General features: G+C 43.2%; 1 protein-coding gene across 1 annotated transcript in view; it reads right to left on the bottom strand.

The window, feature by feature from the left end:
• Positions 1-24,247, bottom strand: part of SCRN1 (secernin 1) — a 63,326-nt gene extending 39,079 nt beyond the window's left edge. The window contains exons 1-2 of the mRNA XM_025464502.3: positions 24,090-24,247; positions 404-563 (exon numbers count right to left, since the gene is read on the bottom strand). Coding sequence (XP_025320287.1) covers positions 404-562 — 159 coding nt within the window. The 5' untranslated portion in view covers position 563; positions 24,090-24,247. The remainder of the gene's footprint in view (positions 1-403; positions 564-24,089) is intronic.
• Between the last annotated feature and the right edge of the window lie 1,796 nt (positions 24,248-26,043).

The following is a 26,043-nucleotide window of genomic DNA, read 5'->3' on the forward strand; positions in this document are numbered from 1 at the left end:
TGAGTGGAAGGCAGATGCTAAACCGCTGAGCCACCCAGGTGTCCCAACATAGGTATTTTAAATGGAAGGACAAACCAAAAAACCTTTCAAAACATGGAAAAAGCAAGTAGAAGAAATGAGACAAAATTAGGACTTCTATGAATACACCTTATTTTATACATTTGACTTTGGAATCATGTAAATATTTTACTTAATTATAAAACAGGACCATAGCAACAAATGTATCATTCTCCATGTGATCCTGTTTTTAAGGCCATGAACAAACCTTCGTGGGAACAGGAATCCACAGAACCGACAGGACAGTTCGGACCGGTGAGCAGGTTTAAGGAAAGGTGTGCTGGGCAAAGCCGAGGAAGGAAGGCAATGAGTGCCCAGGAGAGATTGTGTGTGACACAGGACTTACCTCGACCTTGCTCTCGGGTTCATGATCCGCAGCCGAGAAATACATGACCTCCTGTACTTCATCCCTGGGCCGGGCCGAATTTTTCCCAAACACCACCAGACCGTCCTTAGCACGTGGTGGGAAGGCCACAAAACAGTAACTTGGAGGAGCGACGGCCATCCTGCAAAGAGAGAAAATGCCAGAGATGGACTGGAAGCAGCCCGAACGGGGAACATTCCAATAGTGAGTCCTTCAAACACATTTTACCAAAAAATGGTTTTCGTGTTGCACTGTGTGCAGCGAGCTCATTAAGAGATCCCGGCTGGCACATGAAGGTAGGGCGCCCGGAGGAGAATTACAGAGCCACCGAGACCAGATAGCGCTTAGCACTCCGTGGGACTAAACGAGCACAGATTTGCAACAAACTGCAGTCAGGGGCAGCCAAAAAAGCAATGACACAAGAGAAAGGGAAGGAAGTTACTGTTCCCCGGCAGAAAACACAAACAGACGCAATCTGTCGCAGTAATAGAGAAATAAATAAATACAAATAAATACACTCGTAACAGTGCGTTACACAAGTGTCTCAGGTCTAGGGCTGTGTGGCTTCCACCTAATGGGTTTTGGGGTGGTGATGGGGAAATGGGTCTAGAGAGAAAGGGAAAGATACTCCTATTTTATACATTTTTACTCTACCTCAATGACCGAACACTCAGGGATGTCATGGTTTTCGTCCAACCTCTCCAGTGCTCCTGGGCTGGCTTGTTCTCTTCGACCTGGCCGCTGAGCTTCCTTGCTGCTTCATTCCTCTTTTCTCACTTTATGCTGCTTTCTCTCTGGGAAAGCTCAACCCTGCCCAGTGGTCACTCATGTGCCCATGACCTACACATTCAATCCCAGCTCAGTCCTCTCCTTGAGCTCTCCACCCATACACTCAAATGCCTTCCTGATACCCAAAGCTGATTTCATCTTCTTCTTCCTCAAACATCCGAAACTCAAAAAACTATCCTTATCATCCACGTCTCTATTACCCAGGATACCACTAAATTCCAGCTGGAGAGCTGACCTTCTAAATCCCTCTGGAAACTATCTACTTGCCCCATCTCCACTATCACCACTCCGCACCACAACATCATGTGGCTTGGATCCCACGGTAGTCTCCTAAGGGGTTACCGCATAACCACTATTATTCCCCCTCCAAAACACTGGCACACGCCAGCCAAAGTGATCTTTTTAAAAGGAAGATTTGATCACAGCAATCATGTCAGTCTGTTTAAAATCTTTCAGAAGTTTCCCATGGTTCTTGAAATAAAGACCAAAATCTTTTTTTTTTTTTAAAGAATTTATTTATTCATGAGAGACACAGAGAGAGAGAGTCAGAGATGCAGGCAGAGGGAAAAGCAGGCTTCATCCAGGGAACCCGACGTGGGACTCGATTCTGGGTCTCCAGGATCACGCCCTGGACTGAAGGCGGCGCTAAACCGCTGAGCCCCTGGGGCTGCCCTAAAGACCAAAATCTGATCAGGCTCATGCTCCTCCCCTGTCCTCACTTCATGCCACTCACCATTCTGCTCTCTCAACCCCAGCACACAGGCCTTTTTCCAGACCCTCTGATCCCCCCCACCCAGGGCCTTTGCACGTGCTTCACCCTCATTCCCGATCACTCCTCTCTCTGCTCCCTATGCCAAAACCATTTTCCTAGTTACTTCTACTCCTTCACGTACAAGCTTAGACATCAAATTTACATCACTGTATTATATGCTCTCATAGAATCCCACCCTTTTCCTTTATAGCAAATCTCAATCTGAAATATTTATGTAATGATTTTCTTACCAACAATCAATATTGGTCTTCCACCCCAAAGTCTAAGCAACATGAAGCAGGGAGGGTACCAATGTATCTTTGTTCACTACTGTAAACCCAGCTGGATACAAGGTCTTCGGCAGAGTAGATTTTCAAAAAATTACAAACAAGTGCTCTTTTCTTCTTTCTTAAAACTGAAGCCAAGCATACCTCTGTACCTAGCTAGAATGCCCTCCCCTTAGTTTGTCCATATCCTTTAGGATCTGATTCAAAATCCCTTTCTTTTAGAACATCTTCTATAAAGGACTCTGTCATTTTCTCAGCATCCACGAGTACTAAAACATCCAGTTTTAGGGTGATGTGCATTTGTTTCTTGTAAATGTGCCGCTTTAAATATTTCAAATAAAGATCCCTGAGGGCAAGTGCCAGGCCATCCAACTACATCAGCCCCTTTCCCAACCCCCTATTATGGGCACTCAACGAACATTATCTATTAACCCAACTATCATATTTGTGTCATCAATTATCCAATTTAGATGTGTTTTATTTTATGATCCCAAAATATAAGCAAGAAGGAAAACAATTGTTCTCAGCAAAGCCACTGGGATTCAAAACTCTGCTGTACCACCTACTATATACTGTGTGACCTTGAGCAAGTCACTTCACCTCTCTGGGCCTAGGTTTTCTCTTCCGCAAATGTTTGGCCCCAGCCCCTGAGTTTATTAACAGTATCAAATGACATGATGCTTGAGAACATATTTTGCAAAATGTAGAGGATACGTAAGTATAAGATATTTTATTTGGGTTTTGACTGCTCAAACAGAGCAGCATCTCAACATTTCTACAAGGCAAGCCAACCAAAACCAACTCACTCGTAAGTGGAGTAATTATCAAATCACAGAGTCAGCAACATTCTGAGATTGGAACCATCTTTATGAGGGACCATGTTGCTATGTCTGCATCCAGGCTGCTTCACATTAGTCTATACATGCACACCCTGGGCTGGCAGATTGTGAAGCGGGGAAGCCCAGAGCTCTGAAAACAATTCCTCCCCCACTCCTGGCTCAGAAAAATCTCCCCACCCCCTTTGATGAGAAAGAAAAAACAGGAAGATAAATTCCAGTGCCTTCTCCCATTATCCTTTCCCATTATCCTTTTCCACAAAAACTTCATTATCTTCAGACTTGAAGTGTAGGAAGTGATAAACCAAGACTCTGTATGTGGAAGAAACATCTAGAATAATAAGATAAAATGCACTAATAGTGAGTTCCTAGAATCTGAGGGTGGGAAGAATTGCTGGCTGAGACAAATAAAGTGAAAATCCAGAAGATAAGGTGGAGAAAGGGCACATTCACCTGTGTTTGTATGCCTTGTATAGGTGTTATGACTTCCCTTCGTTCTCCATCACTGGGTCATTTCAAAAGTGCTGGTGTCTCATCTATGAGCAGAACCTTACTTTATTTGGTCCTTAAAAATACTAGCAATCCACTAGTCTTACATTTATGACACATATCCATAGAAAATAAATAAAACTTGCAGGGTTTTTGACTAGCACCTTTTCTATTTTTCAGCCAGGACATCCACTTGGTTAGCAAGTCCTATGAATCACATGACCATGATATGGATGTAGGCAATAGAAGCCCAGGGCTATATGGGCCCAGAGAAGCTGACCTTTTCACTGAATCTTGTGAAAGACTGGGAATACCAGAAGGGAATAGAATTGTAATGTCTGTTTTTTTAATGCTAAATGAACCAGGAAACTGTGTAACACATCCAATAGCAAACTAGCCAAGGATAATTGTCCACTCATTTCTCCTGGATCACCATTCTAGACACTGGCTAGCCTCAGAATGGACCTAGCTGAATCCTTTCCTACTCTCTAGATCAGTGCTATCCAAAAGAACTTTCTACATTGATGGAAGTATTCTATCTCCACTGTCCAATATGGGCCATCAGCCTCATGTGGCAATTAAAGTATAGTTAGTGTAATTAAGGACCTAAATTTTTATTACAAACTTAAATTAGTTTAAATTTAAATAGCCACACATGGCTAGTAGGAATGCTATTGGACAGAGCAGCATTACAAATTCCCAATAAACCCAGAAATGAAGATTTTCTCATGAAGACTTCTAATAATCCCCGAAGAGCTTCTTTGTGAAGCCTTCCACATATTTTAAAGGCAAAATATGCTACCATCCATATAAACTGGATTAGCAAAGAGGAGATAGTACTTCCAAAAAGCTGAAAACAAATGTTAGGAAGTAGCTACTAACTGGATGGACTGAGTTTAAACAATTTCTCCAAAAGCTTAAGGTAATCATAGCCCTGGACACCAATTCCACTTCCCTTGATGTGAGTCTCATACTCCTAACCCTCAATACACCATGAGCATATTCCCCTCATCGGTGCCTGAAATCTTGTGGGTATCTCTCCAGTCAATTCCACTCTTTACCTCCTAAATGAACTTTTGAGACCTTCACTTCTCTCCAACTACCTCCTCTAAGCAGACATCTCACCTCCTCCTACACAAAGAAGAGATGATCAGGGGAGGGAGACTGTTTCAGAGACGTGTAAGCAGCTCTGAAGGCCCTGAGGCTGGAGGAACGGCAAGGAGCCAATAAATCAGAAAGCCAGGGCAACTGAGGCCAGAGAGAATGGGGAAGAGGCTGGACAAGCAGCTAGACAGGCCGGTCCACGTTAAATCTTGCTGACCACAGCAAAGATTTTAGTGTCTATGCCACGATAGACATGGATGTCTATCCCAATGGAGGCTTTTAAGCCATGTGTTAGGTAGGAAGTGGAGCCAGTGCTCCCAAACAACTTTTCAAAGAAGTTGGCTGTGATGGAGAAGAGCTAGCTCATTAGATATAAATGAAGGATCAACAAGTAAGTCTATTTCTATGTATCTATCCTAAGGAATGATCAGGAACACTGACAAATATTATGCACAAAAATGCTCATCACGGTGGTATTTATAAAGGTGGAAAACTAAAACTTAATTGTCCAGCATCAGAGAAATAGCTTAAAAATTCATGCTACATCGATGCTATAAAAGCATTAAAAATGTTTGTGAAGAATTTTTAATTGCACAGAGAAATGGCTGAGGAGGAAGATCCAAAATAAATTACTCTAATTATGTAAAAATACATATAGAAAAGACTAGAAGGAAATGTGCCCAAAATATTAACAGCGGTAGCCTGACCACTGAATTTTTCCTAATTTCTTCATATCTTCTTTTAATTTCCGATTGCCCTACAAGTATTTGTAGTTACATAAACACAAGAATGATTTTTTTAAAATAAGCCTGATGGATAGTACCAATTTGGAAATTGTATTTTTTTATTATTTTTTAAGGTTTATTTATTTGAGAGAGAGAGAGAGAGATCAGGGCAATGGGCTGAGGGAGACCAGAGAGAGAATCCTCCAGCAGACTCCCTGCTGTGCATGGACCCTAACTTGGGACTCAATCCCTGAGATTATGACCTGAGCTGAAATCAAAAGTTGAACACTCAACCAACTGAGTCAGCCAGGCCCCTGGAATTTTAAAGAAAACACTTTGCTCTACTTCTACATCCCGACACATCTAAAATTTCAAAACTGGAAAATTCTTATGAGGTACAGTTAGGATGACATTTTTTTTATGGAGGTATAATTAACATACATTAAATTAGCTTCAGGTGCACAACAAAATGATTCAATATTTGGATACACTGCAAAACGATCAGTCTAATAAGTCTAGTCAGTGTCTATCACCACAGTTACAGAATTTTTTTGCTTGTGATGAGAACTTTTAAGATCTACTCCCTTAACGTTTCAGATATGTAATACAGTATCATTAACTATAGTTGCTGTCCCTGACATCCCCAGGACTTATTTAATATTTTGTTAAACTGTAAGTTTGTTGTCTTTTGGCCACCTTCAGCCATTTTGTCCATCCTTCATTCCCAAGGATGAATATTTTTTATTATTCAGCATTATTATACTTATTCTGATACTTTCTTCTCCTTTTTTCTACAGCTTGCCTAATTCAGAGTTGCTCAAGGAGTACACAAATTTTCATTACTATTATTCACACAAATAGGGGGCAGGCCTCTTACAGTGTTGTCTCCTTGGTTAAGGTGAAAGGAAAAACAGGCCCTTAAGAAAGCCAATTCTCTGTTGACTCTGAGATGAAATGTTTCTGAAAGTGATTCAGGAAACTCCCATTTTGTTCCTATTATCTGTCAACATACTAGTTAACATACCAGTTACACTACAAAAGAAAAAAAATCTGACAAGTTGACTCATCTACATACTGTATAAAACATGCATTTTAAAATCTTTGCAAGAGATCTATAAACCATTAAATTGGCCATGCATGACACCAGAAACTAAGATTTTTTTCCTCCTCCTCCCTCAATAACTTTATATAGTATTTATATATATATATATATATGATGTGATATTATCCTTCATAAAGAAAAGTAAGCTAAAATTCAATGCACTCCCAATCACACATGCTAATACAGAAATTTACTGCATGGGGGCACCTGAGTGGCTCAGTGACTGAGCTTCTTTCTGCCTTTGGCTCAAGGTCGTGACCCTGGGGGTCCTGGGATGGAGTCCTGCCTTAGGCTCCCATTGCAGAGCCTGCTTCTCCCTCTGCCTGTGTCTCTGCCTTTCTCTCTGTATCTCTCATGAATAAATAAATAAAATCTTAAAAAAAAAAAAAAGAAAGAAATCTTCTGTATGAAAAAGTGTTGTTTATTTGGCTTTGGAAAACACAGTACGACCATTTGATAATGGATTCTATCATAATACTCTCTACTTAAACCAATGGACAGAACTCACTTAGAAGCAAAGCCATGATCAAAGGCTTTTTAAAAAACTTGCTTGTTTTGGGGGGACCTGGCTGGTTCTGTCTCTTGAGCGCCTGCCTTTTGCTTGGGTCATGATCTCAGGGTCCAGCCATGAGTCAGGCTTCTTGCTCCCTGTAGGGAGCCTGATGTGGGACTCGGTCCCAGGACCCCAGGATCTCGACCTAAGCCAAAGGCAGATGCTCAACTACTGAGCCACCCACCCAGGTGCCCCCAAACTTGCTTGTTTTCATTTGTAAGCCATTTTTGGAGTCATGGGGACCCAAGGAAGGGATGGGGGGCAGCACTACATCCCAGGCCTGAATAGCTAAAGCTATTCCAGGAATAGCTTGGTGTAGCTAAAACTGTGTTTTCCAAAATGTATGTTGTGGCCCTTTTGAGGGTTACAAAATCAATTTAGTGCATGGGATCAGTGTTTTGAATAGGCAAGCATTTTTTTTAAATAAAAGAATGTATGCATCACACTTAAGAAGGTTAAGTGTTGTTCCAAGGAACTTTAAGTTCGGGTATAGATACACATAAAGTGTGTGTATGCCCTGGGTTGAGATACAACTTTCTCTTACTGTGGGCCTCAAGCAAAAATCTTTAAAAGCAACAGCTTCAAGGGTAGGTCTACTGAATAAGGCTTCTTTGTGATAAATACCAATTAGGATTCTTGCCAAGTTAGCGATAAACTGGATAGTTCCAATTAATGAAACACTCTAATTCAACTCCCATAGATGGTTAAACTGACAGGCATTTCCTGAGATGTACTCAATAAGAATATTTTAAAGTACATTTATCTGTAATCTGTACTGTGTATTTTCTCAAACTGGATTATTTTTCTTGCTCCATGATGCTGGAAGATGTAGGGCTGGGATAAGGATGGGAGTTGCAATTATTAAAACATCAGGTAGCCGGTACTATTTGGGGGCAGGGGGCAGGGAGGAATCAGATTATTCATTAGCTGTAATGGTGAGAAAAAAACAGCTAGTACTTTCCTTCTCCCAGCCCCTGCCTCCAGCACTTGTCTGTATAAACCACCCATCTGCTTTTAGATGAGCCCTGTCCAAGAGAAATTTCTGCAATAATGAAAACGTTCTGTGTCTGGCTGTCCAATATGATGGCCACTGGCCACATGGGGCTACTGAGTACTTGAAATATGGCTAGTGCACATCCGGAGCTGAATTTTTAATTAATTTAAACCTAAATAGTGCTTATTATACTAAGTGAAATGAACCAATCACACCAAAGCAAATACTGTATAATCTCACCTGTAGGAGGCTCCTGGAGTAGTCAATTCATACATAGAGACAGGAAGTGGAAAGGTGGCTGCCAGCGGCTGGGAGGAGGGGGCCTGGGGAGTTGTTTAAGGGGGAATGGGGAGGCGGATACAGTTTCAGCTTTGCAGGCCAAAAAAGTTCTGGAGATCGGTTGCACAAGGCAAGTACACTTAACACGACTAAACTGTGCACTTAAAAAGTGATGTTAGGATGATAAATCTATGTTATGTAGATTTTACCAAAAAATCTTTTAATTCTACAGCCACATATGGCTAGAGGCGGTGGTACCGCAACCCCACAGCATTAGGGCGGGTGCCGCCGCTGGGGTGAAGTCCCCCAAGCTGGTCCTAACCACCACTGTCCTCCCTAGCAGACTTTCAGGAGTCACGGCTCCTCGTGGGGACAAGATGCTGGAGCGCCCCTGGGGTCCCCCGCACGGGGGCTGCACCTCACCCCCTGGCTGTGCAGGCGTGCAGGGCTGGGGCACTGCAGCCCTGTAGCTAGGAGACCACTCGCAGAATGTCTAGACAGGAGGGAGGAAGCCGCAAGCGAGAACCGGTCTTTGTCCTGAGTCCTGGAAGCTGTTATTGAAGTGCATGAATGGTCAGGCCCGGCTGGGTGGGGGCTTAACTGCCCTGCCCTTTTATGTCAGGGAAACTCCAGAGTGTCCCTCATCTGTCACCTGACCCAGCAAGAGGAAAGCCTTAAACTGCCTGAGAGGAAGAAAAGGACCATCTCTACAAGCTATAGGCTTATTAACTGTCTCACAAGGGATGGTGACAAAGTGCCTTTACTTGCACACAAAATGCAAGCCAGAGGTCCAGCAAGGCTTCCTGGCTCTGCAAGCTCCAGCTTTACTGAGAGGGCTGGGTGAGCTGAAATCCAGTGTCTGTGAATCACCAACTTCCAGAAAAGCCAAGAAGACATTATTTTATTGCATTATTTTATTTATTGATAAGTTCCTTTAATTATTGATATTCCTGCCGAAGTGAAAACAGAACAAATGAAAGTCACTTATGAATTGGTTTCTTTGTCATGTGCCTATTGGTGGAATAGTAAGGAATCAATAGAGTGTTTGGGAAAGGAATTGTCTCACTTGGAACTGGATGTAAATGCTAACCAGAACCAACGAAAGGCTCATCAAGCCATGCCTCAAAGAAGGAAAATCCTACTGTTTTGTTGAAAGCTCAGGATAGTAGAGCATCAGGCTTTGGAAGTCCACAGCCAGGGAACTGCAGTTTCTAATACTCAATGCCTTGAACGAGGAACTATTTAACGGAAGAAAGACCACATAGGGCAGTAAGTGAGCAAGCAGGCTGTGGAGTCAAAGTAGGTTGGAATCTCAGAGCCCTGCCACGTTTCCACGACAGGATAATGACAGGGCTGTGGAGAGGCTAAAATGAGTTGAAGCTTGCAAATACTTACAAAATGCTCAGAATGCCATCTGGGACACAGTGAGGACTCAGTCCTCAGGAGCATGAGGAAAGGTACGCAAGGAGGGGGGTTCCTTTGTCAGGGTCTGATCTGTTCAGACTTCAGAAACTGGCTTTTTCCCTTGAAGTATCTAAACGCTCTGTGACTTCTTGAAGATCTGGTCTGTTGTCACTTGATGTCTTGGCCTTTTCTCTAATTTCAGGGGCAACACCTTCCTGGAACAGTTAATTGCCCCAGTCATCAGCCCCAACCTTCAGGTGATGTACCTCTGTGCAGCATGAGGTGGGAAGGGGGTGGCAGGCTTGGTTCAGGGTGTTGTCCTAGGTCATGTTTTTTAAAATCTGAATTGGCAGCTGACATTTTTAAATTTAAAGATTTTTCATAGATATTCAGTGAATATTCATAGATACTTGACTTCTGAAAACTCAAAACATCTGGCAACACTGGGTGCACATTCCTGCATGAGATCAAGACAGGAAGGAGCTGAGCAGGGGCTCTTCCCCACATTCCCCTACACCCTCTGACACTGAGGACAATATAGTGGCACCTAGCATCATCCTAGGGCTGGTGCTTTTTTTCTTTCTTTTTTCAATGTTGAGTCAATTGTACTCATTTACATTGCCTACTTGGCCCTGTAGCCCAGTGTATACAGAGGCAAGAGAATGATAGGCTTCAAGACAAGCAGACCTTTGTTCATATCTGACTCTACCCACCAACTGTAAGACACAGGCAGGTCATGAACTCTCTGCACCAGAGTTTCCACATGTGAAAATGGAACTAATCCCCCAAGCACACCATAGCACTTGCATTTATATGAGAGCATGTGGAAAACCAGGTCCTATGGCTGTATACAGTGGACAACCAATAAATGTTTACTTTCCTCTTTCTTACTCACTGGTGATGGTTTGCCACCATTACACCAATCCCTCCTATGGCTCCTTCACCCTTTCTCACCAACAGTTTACACCTGGCACAGCAGACACATGGTCCAAAGTGTAACTAAAATGCCCATAAAGAATCAAACTGGAGTGATAGTGCCTCCAGATCTTAACTATCAGTTTACAGAGAATGCAGATGACACCATCGGGAGGCAATGAGGAAAGCCTAGACTAGGAGAAATTATAGGGTAAATCTGATTTCTTCAACAACAACAAGAACTGAAAGGAAAAAGAGATTAAGAGACAAAGTTACTTCAGAGATACATCAGCACTGAATGGAATTTATTTGGATCCTGATTTAAATAAACGATATAAAAACTTTATAAAACATTTGGAGAAATGTGAATACTGATTGAATATTTGAAGACATTAAGGAATTCTTGTTTTAGATATTATGCCATTGTGGTTATGTCTGAAAAAGAGCCCATATCTTTTAGAGATACATACTGGAATATTTCCATGTGAAAAGATATTCTGAAAGTAATCCAGGGTAGAAAGAAAGGGTGACAGTTCAGATGAGACAAGGTTGGCTATGTAATAAAGACGGCTGAGGTTGGGTAATGGGCGTGCAGTGGTTTACTATACTGTTCTCTTTACTTTGGTATATGCTTATAATTTTCTATAATAAATAACATTTTAAAGCAAAGCGCATGGATGGCTCAGTTGGTTAAGTAACCAACTCTTCATTTTGGCTCAGGTCCTGATCTGAGGGTTGTGAGATTGGGCCCTGAGTTGGGCTCTACTCAGCAGGGTGTCTGTGAGAGATTCTCTCCCTCTCCCTGTTCCCCTCGCCCTGACAGCACATGTACTTTCTCTCTCTTCCTCTAAACTTAAAAAATAAATCCTTAAAAAAAAAAAAAGCAGAGCACATGAGGAGATGTTCAAAATTCCTTTGAGGCTAGAAATAGCATTGAACTGATCTAATTAATACAAGGAATGTTTTCTTCGAGTTATACTTGTAACTTGTCTAGGGCTCAGATACCTCTTTGAGGAAGGATTATTGGGGCAGGAGGATGAAGAGAGACCTTAGTTTGTCTTGTATGTTTATGCAATGGGGGAAACTTCCTCAAGTTTCAAAATGCCTGTCTCTCTGATCATCAGACTCTAAGTCCCATGAAGGCAAGAACTCTTACATAAGTCCTGTTTCCCTGGCATCTAGCACACAGACTGGCACATAATAAGACCTCAATAAATGTTTGTTGAATAAATAAAGGGGAAGGAACATATCTATTTTACCTTTAAAGAGAGAAAAAGAGCAGGAAAATCTAATTTTGCCAAGGTGTTCCCATGCTGTGGTTTAATTCATGGTATTTATATTTGATCATGCATCAAAATCATCTGGGGAGTTCCTTAAAATGGCAGATTCCTAGACACACCCTCCTTGTTGATTCTATTCAGTAGATGTAGGCTGAGATCACAGGAAGGCTATTTCTAACAAATGCCCAGGTGATTCTGATGCAGCCAGTTCAGACTGGTGTGCAATACCCAGGAGTGCAGGTTGTTTAACCTCTTTGCTCCTCAAAAGCATTATTCATTTTTTCTGCCTGGCTGTTTGTGGAAACATTCAGCACACATATAACAATACAATAACTGCCCCTCCAAGGCATCCCCCAGCCTCAAAGGCCATCAACTTTCTGCTTCTCGTTTCCCAAATTTATTTTTAAGAAACCATTTAATTTTAATTGACTGTTGCTGAATTCAGCAACAGCTTGGCAGCAATACTCTCTGCTGAAGGTGGGTGAAACCCATCTCTGGTTGACTTGAGAGAGCAGGGTTTTCTTTTCCCTAGTAGGACAAGTTGAAGTGTAGGAGCCTATGCTTTCTTGGTCTCTAGACTTAACACAGGAAAATGAGGGTACATGATAATCAGGAAGATATGAATTGTTAATGGTTATTTCAATGTTTTGCATTTTTTACCACTTTAAAGAAATGAAGTTTCATCCAACTCTTTAAAAATGCCTTTAAAAAAAAAGCGTTCATTTAACAGATGCAAGATTGGCAACTATCATGACTTCTCTACCTTGGATAGAAAGTGAGAATATGAGTCAGAAAAGAAGAGTTAAATATCATTTCAAGTAGCTGAATATTTCTAAACCAGCAAGACAGTTAAGAAATATCCTCTGCATGCTTTTTTCTTAATGATTGAAATGACCACAAACTTGTTTGTTATTCATTTCAAAAATACTGCAATAAATGTTATTAGCTGAAGAAATGAGTGCCTATTTAAAATTATAAAACCAGGGTACCTGGGTAGCTCAGTCAGTTGAGGGTCCAACTCTTGGTTTCGGATCAGGTCATGATCTCAGGGTCATGAGATCCAGCCCCACATTGGGCTCCACCCTGGGTATAGAGTCTGCTTGAGATTCTTTTTCTCAGAGTGCCTGCGTGGTGCAGCCAGTTGGGCACTGGACTCTTGGTTTCACCTCAGGTCGTGATCTCAGGGTTGTGGGATCAGGCCCCAAGTTGGGATCTGCAATGGGCATGGAAACTCTCTCTCCCTCTGCCTCTCCCACCCACCCTGTTCTCACTCTCTCTCAAAATAAATAAATAAATCTCTAAAAAAAGATTCTCGGGCAGCCCTGGTGGCACAGCGGTTTAGCGCCGCCTGTAGCCCAGGGCATGATCCTGGAGTCCTAGGATCAAGTCCAGCGTCGGGCTCCCTGCATGGAGCCTGCTTCTCCCCCTGCCTGTGTCTCTGCACCTCTCTCTCTCACTCTGTATCTCTCATGAGTAAATATAATATTAAAAAATAAAAAAATAAAAAATAAATTAAAAAAGATTCTCTCCCTTTGCCCTCCACACCCCTGCTCATGCACACAAATACTCGCTCTCTCAAAAAAAAATTTTTAAATAAATAAATTAAATTAAATAACTAAAATTTCAGGTAATTAACAACTATTCAACTTCATCATAACCCCTAATAATTTAATGGGCCACTGCTGCTTCATTCACTTCCTCAAAAATACAGCCATTTAGATGGTAAGAATAAAACAAAACAAAACAAACACATAATATGTAATTGGCTATCTATACATATCATGGAAAGCTGGAAAATATATAAATACACAGAATCAAGCTGGTGAAATGAAAAGAGGTCACACAAATTAAATATAGTATCATTCAAATTATGTATTACCTAAATAGATAATGCAAAAAGATCATAAGGAAATGCAACAAAATTTTTAAGAGTCATAGTATCTCTGGGTTGTAGAATCACAATTTCTTAACCTCCATGTATTCGGGCATTTTCAAATTTCCCACAGGAAAGTACAGAATTTGTAATGAGAATATTTTTTAAAAAAATAAAATTAAGAGTTGCAATCATAATCTATTTCTAACTCATTTCAGGTAATAAATATGGTCTTACAACAAGGTAGAGACCCGGGAATTGGGGTGAACCATATAACTCAGTCAGGGCAAATGAACTCATTTTACCTTTGGGAAAAATCTGATTCTGCCTTATTTGCAATAAATGGTCACAATGAGAAATATGAATAAAGCAAAACGTCTAACTGAATGATTCATGTGACAAACTAATAACTAAGGGAATGTAGAGCTTTCTAGATATAGTCAAATGGAATGTTGTCCGTTAATCTGCATTTATTCACAGGATAAGTGGCGAAAGGTCACATCACAAAAGTATTCTTCAAATCACTCCAGAACTTCTCTATAATGCAAAATATTCTAATATGATGTTTTCCAACTTATAAATGTCAAAAGAATTTCACGGAAACCTCCACGTAAGAGTCATTATAGTTGGATGGGAAATACATAATGAATATATGTTATGAATTTGGTAACCCTTCCAATGGATTTGTATATATTAAATGGCAAGGCAATCCTTATATATTTGAAAAACAGTAGTGTAAATATATATGGCTCATGTGAATTCAAGGACCATCTGCAAAAATCCCACCACACCCAGGAGTCTGTCCATCACTCTGGGGTATTTAAAATACGGTATCACTTACAAGAAAACTCAGGCCGCAAGATTGGTGACTATTATGATTCCTCTGCCTTGGATAGAAAGTGAGAATCTGAGTCAAAAAAAAAATAAGAGCGCTTTGAGGGATTTCAGAGTGAAGGAAAGCAGAGAGGGGCACCTGGGTGGCTCATGTTTGAACGTCTGCCTTTGACTCAAGTCGTGATCCCAGGGTCCTGGGATTGAGTCCCACATCAGGCTCCCTGCGAGGAGTCTGCTTCTCCCTCTGCCTATGTCCCTACCTCTCTGTGTCTCTCATAAATAAATAAATTAAAATCTTTTAAAAAAAAAAAAAGGAAGAGGAGAAATTAGTTGAATGGCATCCATTTCTCATGGATATGACAATTTTTTTTTAATTTTAGGAAAGAGGCAAGATTAATTTCCCACTCAAGCTTGCCAAATTAGAAAAATATAGTCACCTCCAGTTCATTGTAAGGAAGATGTTTTCTTCCTTCCATGTATTCATGGCAGGTTGGAAGACGTTTTCCATCTTTCATAGTAACATAAAAAACAAGTGACTTGCATCACATTAATGATATAAGTTAGACTGTGCAGTTAAATTAATCCCTCTGGTACAGCTCCTCTACTTACCAAATTCTTCATTTATACAGTGAGCCTTGATGTCCATTCACCATGAACTACTACGGGGATTAACCGAGGTAATACAATAGAGAAACATTCAAGGTTTGCTCCTTTAATTTGCTTAAAAAACAAAGTTCTTGAAGCATAATGGTAATGGAGATGAAGAAGAAGAATGTGTTTGAGATAGGCAGGTGTGTGGTTAGCTGCCAAAAGCATTCTCTGTGAGAAAGATCTAGAAGCTACTAAGCAAACCACATCTAGGATCCTTTCATTTCCTTCTGTTCTCATTTCTGACATTGCTGCCATTGTGTCCACTAATTTGGCAAGGTTGCTTTTAATTACGACCTTCCTATTCCCACCATCTGTTTTCTTCTTCCATCTAAATAATGCATTGTCTATTCTGGTCTTTCCCCATTAATGTGATTTGATATGTACCTGTTAACTCTGCAAACTGGGATTTCAAAAACTCTTCTCAGTCATTCTTAAAATGGTGATTTACACTGTGCCTGTGAAAAATTGGCTAAATATTCATTTCCTACAGAAGGAAAAAAAGTAGTAAGATTTAAATCTTGCTGGTAACCAGAGAATTACTTTATCACATCTAGCAAAATTTGACCTAAAAACTACATTGTAAATACCCATTAATGCCAGAGCTATTTGCTGTGTTTTACTATTAGAAAATATATCCCATTTTACTATCAACAGAAACTTGTGTTCATATATGGGAATATATGCATGTATATATGTATATACATATATATGTATACACATACATTTATGTAAATATAAGTATATACAAAAAAAAAAAGAGAAAAGAACCTTAAAGGATTTATGGATTAATATCTAACTGAGGGACACCTGGGTGGCTCAGTGGTTGAACGCGCCTGCCTTTAGCTCAGGGTGTGATCCTGAAATCCCAGAATCAAGTCCCACATCAGGCTCCCTGCAGGAAGTCTGCTTCTCCCTCTGCCTATGTCTCTGCCACTCTCTCTGTGTCTCTCATGAATAAATAAAATCTTAAAAAAAAAAAAATATATATATATATATAAAATGAGAATTGGCATGCAGGTAAGGATGGGATACAGAGATAGAAGCTTTAAATTTTACTTTACCTAGTTATGTCATTTTAAATTTATAGCAAGCTCACATTACTTTACTGGGTTTTTAATTATTTAAAAAATCTGATTCCTTTAGTGTTTAAGAAAGATATTTCATTTAATTCTTTCAGGTCACTAGGGCACTTCTAAGTGCAATTTAAAAATACACTAAGGTTTTACTTTGAGAGGAGAAAAAGATATTCAGAAGAGCCTCTGATCACTACATTATTTAATCAGAATTTTTAAGAAGTCAGATGAATTACCAATTTGTATTTTGAGCCCCTAGCCACCTGCAAGCACCTTGTTCAACCCAAGGGAAAAACAGAACTAAAACGAGATTTTCAAGGTCTTTATCACCTAGAAGAGGTGCTCATGAACACAGCGGAGAGAGAAGGGCAGCAACCCAACTTATAATAATGACTAGAAATGCTTATAGGAGCTTTCTAAGATATGTAACTCACTTCAGGGGAGTATATTAAGCCCTGGGAGAGTTAGACTAAATATATAACTATTAAGAACAGAAGAAGGAACATTAACCTTCTCAAGTTCCCTCTCTGTTTCAAGTGAGGCTCAAGCTGGTCAGCCCTTAGCACCTTCCCCTCCCAGGCACCCTGACTGAGTAACCTGACATTCCATCCAGTTCAGTTCACCCACCATCCCAGGCTGGGCTGATGATGTGGGAAGCTTCTAAAGGAGGGTGCGATTAATGCCTACATCACTCTTGCCTTCTTGGATGACAGGTTGCTCCCTTGTCCCAAAGGGAATGGGACATGTGATCTTAGGCATCCCTTCTACTACAAGAGCTTTGTAATCATCCTTATGGATTGCTGAGAAGATTGTTCCATATGAGGCCCAGCCTGGGAGTACGGATGACAGTGAGGGTAGAAGGGACACAGAATGATGGAAAAGGATCTGCCTATTCCTGGTACAGGGCAGGAACAAAGTGCTCAAGGGTTGTGGCCAATCTACCTCAGAGACAGAGCAAGTACATATCCTACTTCACCCCTGGTAACTGCCTTTTACATTTCTTAGCTCTTCCATTCATTTGTTTCCTAAGTTCAGCTGAACTCTTTAAAAATTTGGCAAAGGGCAGCCCAGGTGGCTCAGCGGTTTAGCGCTGCCTTCAGCCCAGGGCATGATCCCAGAGACCCAGGACTGAGTCCCACATCTGGCTCTCTGCATGGATCCTGCTTCTCCCTCTGCCTATGTCTCTGCCTCTCTCTCTCTCTCTCTCTCTCTCATGAATAAATTTTTAAAATATTTTTAAAAAATAAAATAAAAATTTGGCCTCTTGAAATATTTCCAGGGCCTCTCTGGACCTATGATCTAAACATGATACTGATTTATAGATTCATTTGACAGAAATAACTAAAATAATCAAAATCACAAAATCTTACATTATTCCATGTAATAATGTAAAATGCATAAAATCTTACAATCATATATTACTATTACTATTATTGAGAGTATAAAGCATTCACTATGTGCTTAGTAACATGCTAAGCAATATATATAGATATATATAATATATAAATAAATAACACACAATAATCACATCACAAAGGTAATACTATCCCCCTCCCTTTTTTTTTTTTTTTTTTAAGATTTTATTCATTTATTTGAGAGAGAGAGTGCTCACAAGGCAGGAGGAGGGGTGGAGGAAGAGGAAGAAGCAGACTCCAGGCTGAGCATGAGGACCCTGAGATCATGACCTGAGTGAAGTCAGACACTTAACTGTCTGAGCCACCCAGGCATCCCTTATTTTCTCCTTTTTAAAGATGAGAAAATTGAGATCAACAGCGGTTAAGTCTTGCCCAGAGTCATATAATAAGAAAGTAGTAGAGGAAGAACCCAGACTCCAAAATGCCCTAACCACCCTGACTCTACCTTGCCATCCAAAGGCAGGAAATGTCTCTGTTGGCATGAGATTCTAAACCCATTAGTCAAGTTTTACAGTTTTCTTTACAGGGCTTCTTCCCATTTTCTGACAAGTTTACTAGAGAGAGATGTACAAATTCTCAATGAAAAAAATTATAAGGCTTATGGGGACCTAGGAGAAGATCTGAAGGGCAGGGAGAGATGCCTGTGCTTTGCTGTAAAGATCCGAAGCTATATGGAGGTGTCAGTCTTCCCTACATTAATCCATGGGGTCACTAGGCAGCAATCAATCTTGGATACAACCTGATAAAAAATGATCCTGAAGCTCATCTAGAAAGGATTTGGGAGAAGCCAAGAAGTTTCATAAATGAAAACTAATGAGGAAAGACTTGCCCATGGTATTAAACCATGTTATGAAGTTTCAGTAATTATAACAGTTTAATACTCATGCAAGAACAGACAGATTAACAGAGCCGACACTACTGAAATATACCCATATATTATAGGAAATTAGGGTATGATGAAGGTTGAATTTGAAACCAAGGTGAGGAGCGCCTGGGTGGCTCAGCGGTTTAGCGCCTGCCTTCAGCCCAGGGCGTGATCCTGGAGTCCCGGGATCAAGTCCCACGTCAGGCTCCCTGCATGGAGCCTGCTTTTCCCTCTGCCTACATCTCTGCTTCTCTCTTTATGTGTGTCTCTCATGAATAAATTTAAAAAAAGAAACCAAGGTGAAAGGACACCTTTATTGTATTAAACAATATATGTTGTTGGGATAATTAACTATTTAGGATGGGGAGAAGAGGGGAGGAATCTGTGCAGATCTCCAACTCATTCCTAATCTCCTCCCAAAATATTATTACTCAAAAATTTAAATTTTTAAAACACATATTGGTAGAACCAGAAGAAGGCTGGTCTTTTGGTTGTTGTAGTCCTCCTATGCACACATGTAGAAGTAAAAGTTATCTCGGTGTGTAGTGTTGTAATAAAGTAATTTAAATTCTAATAAATCCCTGTATTTTAATATGCCATATCTCATCCCATGGAAACCACCTAGCTAGTTGGTGGACAGCCCTTGTTCGTCTCATTTTAAAAAGAAGGTGACTGAGAAGCATCTGAACGAATGACTTGCTCAAGGTCACACCTCTAATTAGAGGCAGAACCAGAGCTAGAACTCTGAATGAGATCTGTTCATCTCATTTCAATGTGCTAGATATGTTTGTGAAACCAGACATCTCAGACTCGGAAGTTACTTTCCAGTGTGATTTACAGTTGTGTCCATGCTACCTTTCCACCATCTGGGTTCCTGTCCCACCACCACAACCCCTGCCAACCACAATTCCATAGATTCCAAATCTTGGATCCCCACACACTGTTTTTTCTACTTCAGGAGTCTCATAACTCAGCAGGCCCAGCACACTCCATACTCATGCTCTCCGATTACCAAGGGTCCCTGAGCACGCACTCCTGGTGGTCCTTCTCCATCCACTCTGTCTCCATCTAGCTTCTATACACACCCAGTTCTGTGAACAGTACCACACATCCTAACCAACCTCCATTTCTGTTAATGATCTAGACCAACACAGTGTAATGAAAAACAGATGGAAACCACATAATATATTTTTATGTTTTCAAATAGAGCTACCCTACAACCCAGCAATTGCACTGCTGGGGATTAACCCCAAAGATACAGATGCAGTGAAAAACTGAGATACTTGCACCCCAATGTTTATAGCAGCAATGTCCACAATAGCCAAACTGTGGAAGGAGCCTCAGTGTCCATCAAAAGATGAATGGATAAAGAAGATGTGGTCTCTATATACAGTGGAATATTCCTCAGCCATTAGAAACGATGAATACCCACCATTTGCTTCAACGTGGATGGAACTGGAGGGTATTATGCTGAGTGAAGTAAGTCAATCAGAGAAGGACCAACATTATATGGTCTCATTCATTCGGGGAATATAAATAACAGTGAAAGAGATCAAGGGGAAAGGAGATAAAAATGAGTGGGAAATATCAGAGAAGCTGACAGAGCATGAGAGACTCCGAACTCTGGGAAATGAACAAGGGGTAGTGGAAGGGGAGGTGAGCGGGGGGATGGGGTGACTGGGTGACGGACACTGAGGGGGGCACTTGACAGGATGTGCACTAGGTGTTATGCTATATGTTGGTAAATTGAACTCCAATAAAAAATATATAAAAAAATAATAATAATTTTATGTTTTCTAGGAGCCACACCTAAAAAAAAGAAACTGGTGAAACTATTGTTAATAACATATTTTATTTAAACTGAATATATCTCAAATATTAAATATATAATCAATACACAATTAATGAGATATTTTAAATTCTTTTCATATAAATATTTAAATGTGGTGTGTAGTTCACACATCTCAGTTCAGACTATCCACATTTCAAGTGCTCAATAGCCACACGTGGCTACTGGCTATTGAATCAGCACAGACCTAGGCTCTCATTCATTCCTAAGGACTGGTTATTGCTGGATAAAGAGATCTTGAAGACTTTTTAAAAATAACTTTGGCTTATTGTTCCCCAACAAACACAAATTGCACATGGTTAAGTATTTCCCAAATTCGTGATTTTAAATATCCTTGGCATATCAGGGGAATTTAAGTGAATGAATATTCACGTTCACACTCTAAGGCAACTTATCCTTTTTTAAACAGCATACATGGTATCATCATCTGTCTGCACTTGCATATAATCATCCATACCTAGCTCCTATCTGCTTCACCACTGCAAATTATTCTCCTTGTTCCCTGCAATCCATGCACCTTCTCCTTCTGCAGATATGGAATGCCCACAAGAGATATTTTGTATCCTCACCACCTCCTTGCAAATACTAACCCATGCACACTTTCCACCTTGACTTTAGTAGATCTGTGGTTACTGGTATATGACCAAGAGAATTCAAGTTCAAATTCTAGAAAGAGCCTCAAAGAGCTGCTTCAAAGTTATTTTAAACTAGGCCCATTGTTTACCTTTTACTTAAAATTAGACATATTCAAAAGCTATTACACATCCTACTTTGGTTTCTTTTAAAAAATGAAGTTGACCTAATGATTCTCCACAAACGCGAGCCACCCATTTTTAAATCATAGAATGTGTTTATCTTAAAGAATATAAGTAAAATTACATTTTTGGTGCTTAAATATAGAGGCAGTCTAGTCACTGGAAAATGTGTACATGAGGTACACAGAGCTTAAGAATTTAAATGGTTTTGAATTTGAAAACTACGATGTAGCCACTTACTTTAAATACCCATAGATTTTTAAATTCATGTTACAGTTTGCTTTTGAATTGCTCTGTTTGCCATTCTAATAATGACAGGTTTGTCCCCTTAATCCAGGCTGTAAAAAGGTGGCATGTGGAACCCTGACCTGGGCAGTTACGAGACCTGGACTTCAATTCTCACTGCCAGTTGCCAATCAGCTATATGACCTTGGGTGCAGCCCAATCACCCTGCTGGATTCAACTTCCTGGGCTGAAAAAAGAGGATTGACAGCAGAGTGCTCTCCAGGCTGCTTCCAGCTCGCCATTCCTGACCATAGCACTAATCATCCTCTATTTCATTATCCCTGGAACACTTGCCTCCTCATGCATCTCCTCTTTCCTAAATGAGAAGATGGCTGGCAGCACAGCCATGAAACCGGGGGAAAAAAAAAAATCCTAAAATGAGTCACCTTTCAAGAATTTATCATTCTCTGATGCCTGGATGCTTGATCATGGAGCTGTACAGTTCTTCCAATGAAACTTGCTCTAAGAACCTGGTATTTGTCATGTACTGTCCTTGGGTGATGTTTACAACTAGACGCTTAAGTCTTTTAAGAGCCACTTGCAGGTATAAAATAAACAGAAGTTTTGTATCAAACAGACAAAAGCAGCCACATAAATCGTCTTTAGCGGAGCCTGGAGAAAATCAGATCAAAATCACAGAAAATTTTAATTAGGTCTTTCAGCTTTCAAGAAGTTGGAGAAGATAATTATAGCACTCCAAACTTCCCACTTCACCTCCCCATGACCCTGCTGCGCCCTAAAACCTAGCCTGCTGCAAGAATCCCTTCCTACCCCTTAGGACCAGCTGCAGCCACACTCCGGAGCCTTCCCTGCGGCTATTTCTTCACCAAGGCCTAAGTCAGGGGGCAGCTGACGTTAGCTGTGGTCTCTAGGCTTCTGCCTGGCCTGATTTTTCATGCTGCCATTTTGAATTAACATAGGTTTCCTCTGCACCCCGTGGCATCTTCTGGTCAGGCCTGGAACACGGCTGGGGCACACGCACACGCGCGCACACACACACCCCACCGGGAAGCTGGACACAAGTGTAATTCAAGACCATCACGGGTCAGAATTGAACAGCACATCCAGAAAGCTCTACCAAGTCAGTTTCGAGTCACTGCGATGACGGCTTCCTCGGACGCACTTGCATTTAATGTCCATTTGAAACCCCTAAATCCGAGTTCTTGTCAATTCTCTGAAAGTTCGAGCGTCCCTCCGGTTTTGCAGACCACACTCGTCTCAGACCTCGGCAGTGATGCTGCCAAGTAACGGGCGTCCGGACAGACCAGCGAACCGCGTGAAGTGCATGATCACAGCAGAAAGGCATGAGTGCCCGAGTGCCGTTCGCCAGGACGTGTCCGGGCGCCACCGCGAACCCCGCCACCCCCGCTCCCAAGAACCTCCCCGAGTGCGGCTGGTCGGGGGGGGGGGGGGGGCTGTTGGGTCAACTCCCGCAGCCCGCATAGACGAGACGGCTACAGTCCGCGCGTTTGCCCTTAAGGGGAGGGCAGTCCCTGGCCCCGATGCCCGGGCGCAGGGCCAGGTCAAGGACAGCGGGCCCCACCAGGCAGCCGTGTTCGCGCCCCCCGGGCGGCAGGTGCGCTACCTCCCGGGAAGGTGCCGGGCCCACTCCAGCGCTGCCCCCACCGAGAGAGCTGCGAACCCCGGGAGCAGCCCGATGGGTGGAGGGGTGGAGGGGTGACGGAGGGGTGTGGGGATGGAGAGGTGGCGGGGTGGAAGGAGTGGAGGGGGTGGAGAGGGTGGAGGGGGTGGAGGGGTGGGGGGATGCAGGGGTGACGGAGGGGTGAGGGGATGGAGAGGTGGAGGGGTGGAAGGAGTGGAGGGAGTGGAGGGGTGGGGGGAAGGAGGGGGTGGAGGATGGAGAGTGAAGGGGTGGAAGGAGTGGAAGGGGTGGAGGGTGGAGGGGTGGAGGGATGGGGGAATGGAGAGGTGGAGGGGTGGGGGGAAGGAGGGGTGGGGGGTGTAGGGGTGCTGGAGGGGTGGAGGAGTGGGGGGTGGACGGGTGATGGAGGGGTGGAGGATGGAGGGGGTGTAGGAGTGATGGAGGGGTGGGGGGATGGCGGGGGTGGAGGGGTGATGGAGGTGGTGAGGGAAAGGAGGGGTGGAAGGGTGGAGGGGTGGAGGGGGTGGGGGGCACAGGCACACACCCCAGCGGGGCAGCAACTTGGCTACCAGGAAAAGGAAAACGCAGGAAAAGCACCCAGAGGTCAGGGCATAGGACGGGGTTGGGCGCACAGCGGGGGCGCAGGCTCAAAGCAGGCGGCAGTGCCCGCGCCCCGGGGTGGGGCGTCCCCGTCCTGCGCCACCCCCACCCCCACCCCCACCCCGCCAACCTCGGGTCATCCCCAAGCCGGGCCGGGGCCGCCTCTCCCCCGGGCCCCCAGAGCCCGCAGCCTGCCCCAGCCCCCATCTGCCCGCGGGCCGGGAGCGACGGGCTTGGCAACGAGGCACGGCGGCCGGCGATGGCGGACGCGGGGAGAGGCCGGGAGAGGCGGCTGCGGACGCGGTGCGCCCCGGCCGTGCGCCCCAGCCGTGCGCTCGGGCCGTGCCTGCGGCTCACCTGCGGGGCGGCGGGCTCCGGCGGGCTCTGCGGGGCGGATGCTGCGGCCGCCGAGGGTGCGCGCGGCGGCGGCGGCGATCACTGCGGCCACATCGGGGGCTGCGGCTGCAGTGGCGGAGGCGGCCGTCGGGCGCTTCCCCCTCCCCAGGCTCGGGCGCCCGGGCCGCCGCCCCCCGCTCACAGCTGGCGCGGCTCACGTGACCGCGGGCCCACCCCCGCCTCCCCCACCCGGGCCCGGGCCGCGCCGCACCGGCTGCAGCGCCGCGCTCGGCCCGGGAGGGGAGGGCCCTGGGAGCCCGCGGCGGCCGCGAGGGCGACTGTCGCCGCAGAAAGTGGCTCCCTCTTGGCTCGATTTTTAGTTCTCGGCCACGGCCCGGGTGGCGGCTTTCTCGGAAGGGAGAACTTGGACTTCACGGAGCCAGGCCCCCGTTCGTCCCCGCGCACTCCCGACCTCCGCGGCGGGGTTGCTACGTGATGGCCTCGGCGCCCCGGCACAATTTGCACAATTTGCCCGCGGAGAAGCGTGTCTTGCACTTTGTCGACTCACGGGGTCCAAGGCGACTCCTTGCTTTTAAAGGTGCCGCCCCGCGAGAGCCTGCGCTGGGGACTTGGACGTGGGAGCCCAAAGAGGTCAAGTAACTCGCCCAAGGTCACACAGCACATAGCAAAGCCAACATCCCATACCTGGGTTAATAAATCCACAGACAGGTGACAGGTGTGTTGATGCTGGCGTCAAGGTCATTGGCCAGACATGACCATCGTCTTTCACCAGATCACAGGCTCTACCTTTTATAAATTCACCAACTCAAAGGATATGAAGAGATAGTTCACAACAAAAACGCAATACCACTCAGGCACATGAAAAAGATATTCATGCTCACTTAACTGCAAATCAACTATGCAAGGTAGCATTTTCCATCTATCAGATTAGCGAAATATAAAAAAAAAAAAAGTTTTTATAACCTCCACAAGGGACAGTTTTGCAGTATGTCCCCAGAAAACAAATACATACATAGTCTTGGATCCAAGGATTCCATTTCTGTAATTTATCCTACCATACACTGATAGAGGTGTGAAAGGATAGGAGTCAAGGTCATATCCATTGATATATTATTTGTGCTAGCAAAGACTGGAAGCAATTGTCCATCAATAAAGGACTGTGAAATATATTACAGCACATCAATACAATGGAATGCTATCCAGCTATAAAAATTTTTAAATGGGGAAGATCTATCTCTGTGTACTGATATGAAAGATTTCCAACATATACTACGGGAGGTGAGGGGACAGGCCCATATGCTGAATATTGTGTGTGTTCTCATTTGTGGGGGAGAAATATGCCTGTACTCATATTAGCAAATGCATGGAACATCTTTGGAAGAATACAGAAGAAACAGTAATATGAGATGCCATCAGGAAGGAGAATTGGGTGACAAAATACAGGGGAGGGAAGGGGACTTTTTTTGCATGTCTTTTGTGCTTATGGTTTGCCACATGAGTGAATGGATAGTGGGAATCAGTGGAATGCTGCAGAATAGAGCAGTGGTCATACAACCTTAGCACACAAAAGGACCTTATTGTGCATTTAGTCGACCAAGGAAACCATCCTTTTACTTTTAACCTGTTTCCCCCTCTTTATATTAGAATAGGGGGTTTTTATTTGTTTTTTTGTTGTTGTTGTTAAGATTTTTTATTTATTTATTCATAGAGACAGAGAGTGACAGAGAGAGAGAGAGGCAGAGACACAGGCAGAGAGAGAAGCAGGCTCCATGCAGGGAGCCTGACATGGGACTAGATCCCAGGTCTCTAGGATCACACCCCAGGCTGCCAGGGGCGCTAAACCGCTGCAACACGGGGGAGGGGGGGGGGCCCTGCTGCCCAGAATAGGGTTTTTCTTAAAGACTAAATATAATTGGATCCTGCTTTTCCTTCAGACATTCTTTGCTTTTTAATT

This window comes from Canis lupus, chromosome 14 (assembly GCF_003254725.2).
Source record: "Canis lupus dingo isolate Sandy chromosome 14, ASM325472v2, whole genome shotgun sequence".
In the NCBI taxonomy this organism is placed as follows: Eukaryota; Metazoa; Chordata; class Mammalia; order Carnivora; family Canidae; genus Canis; species Canis lupus.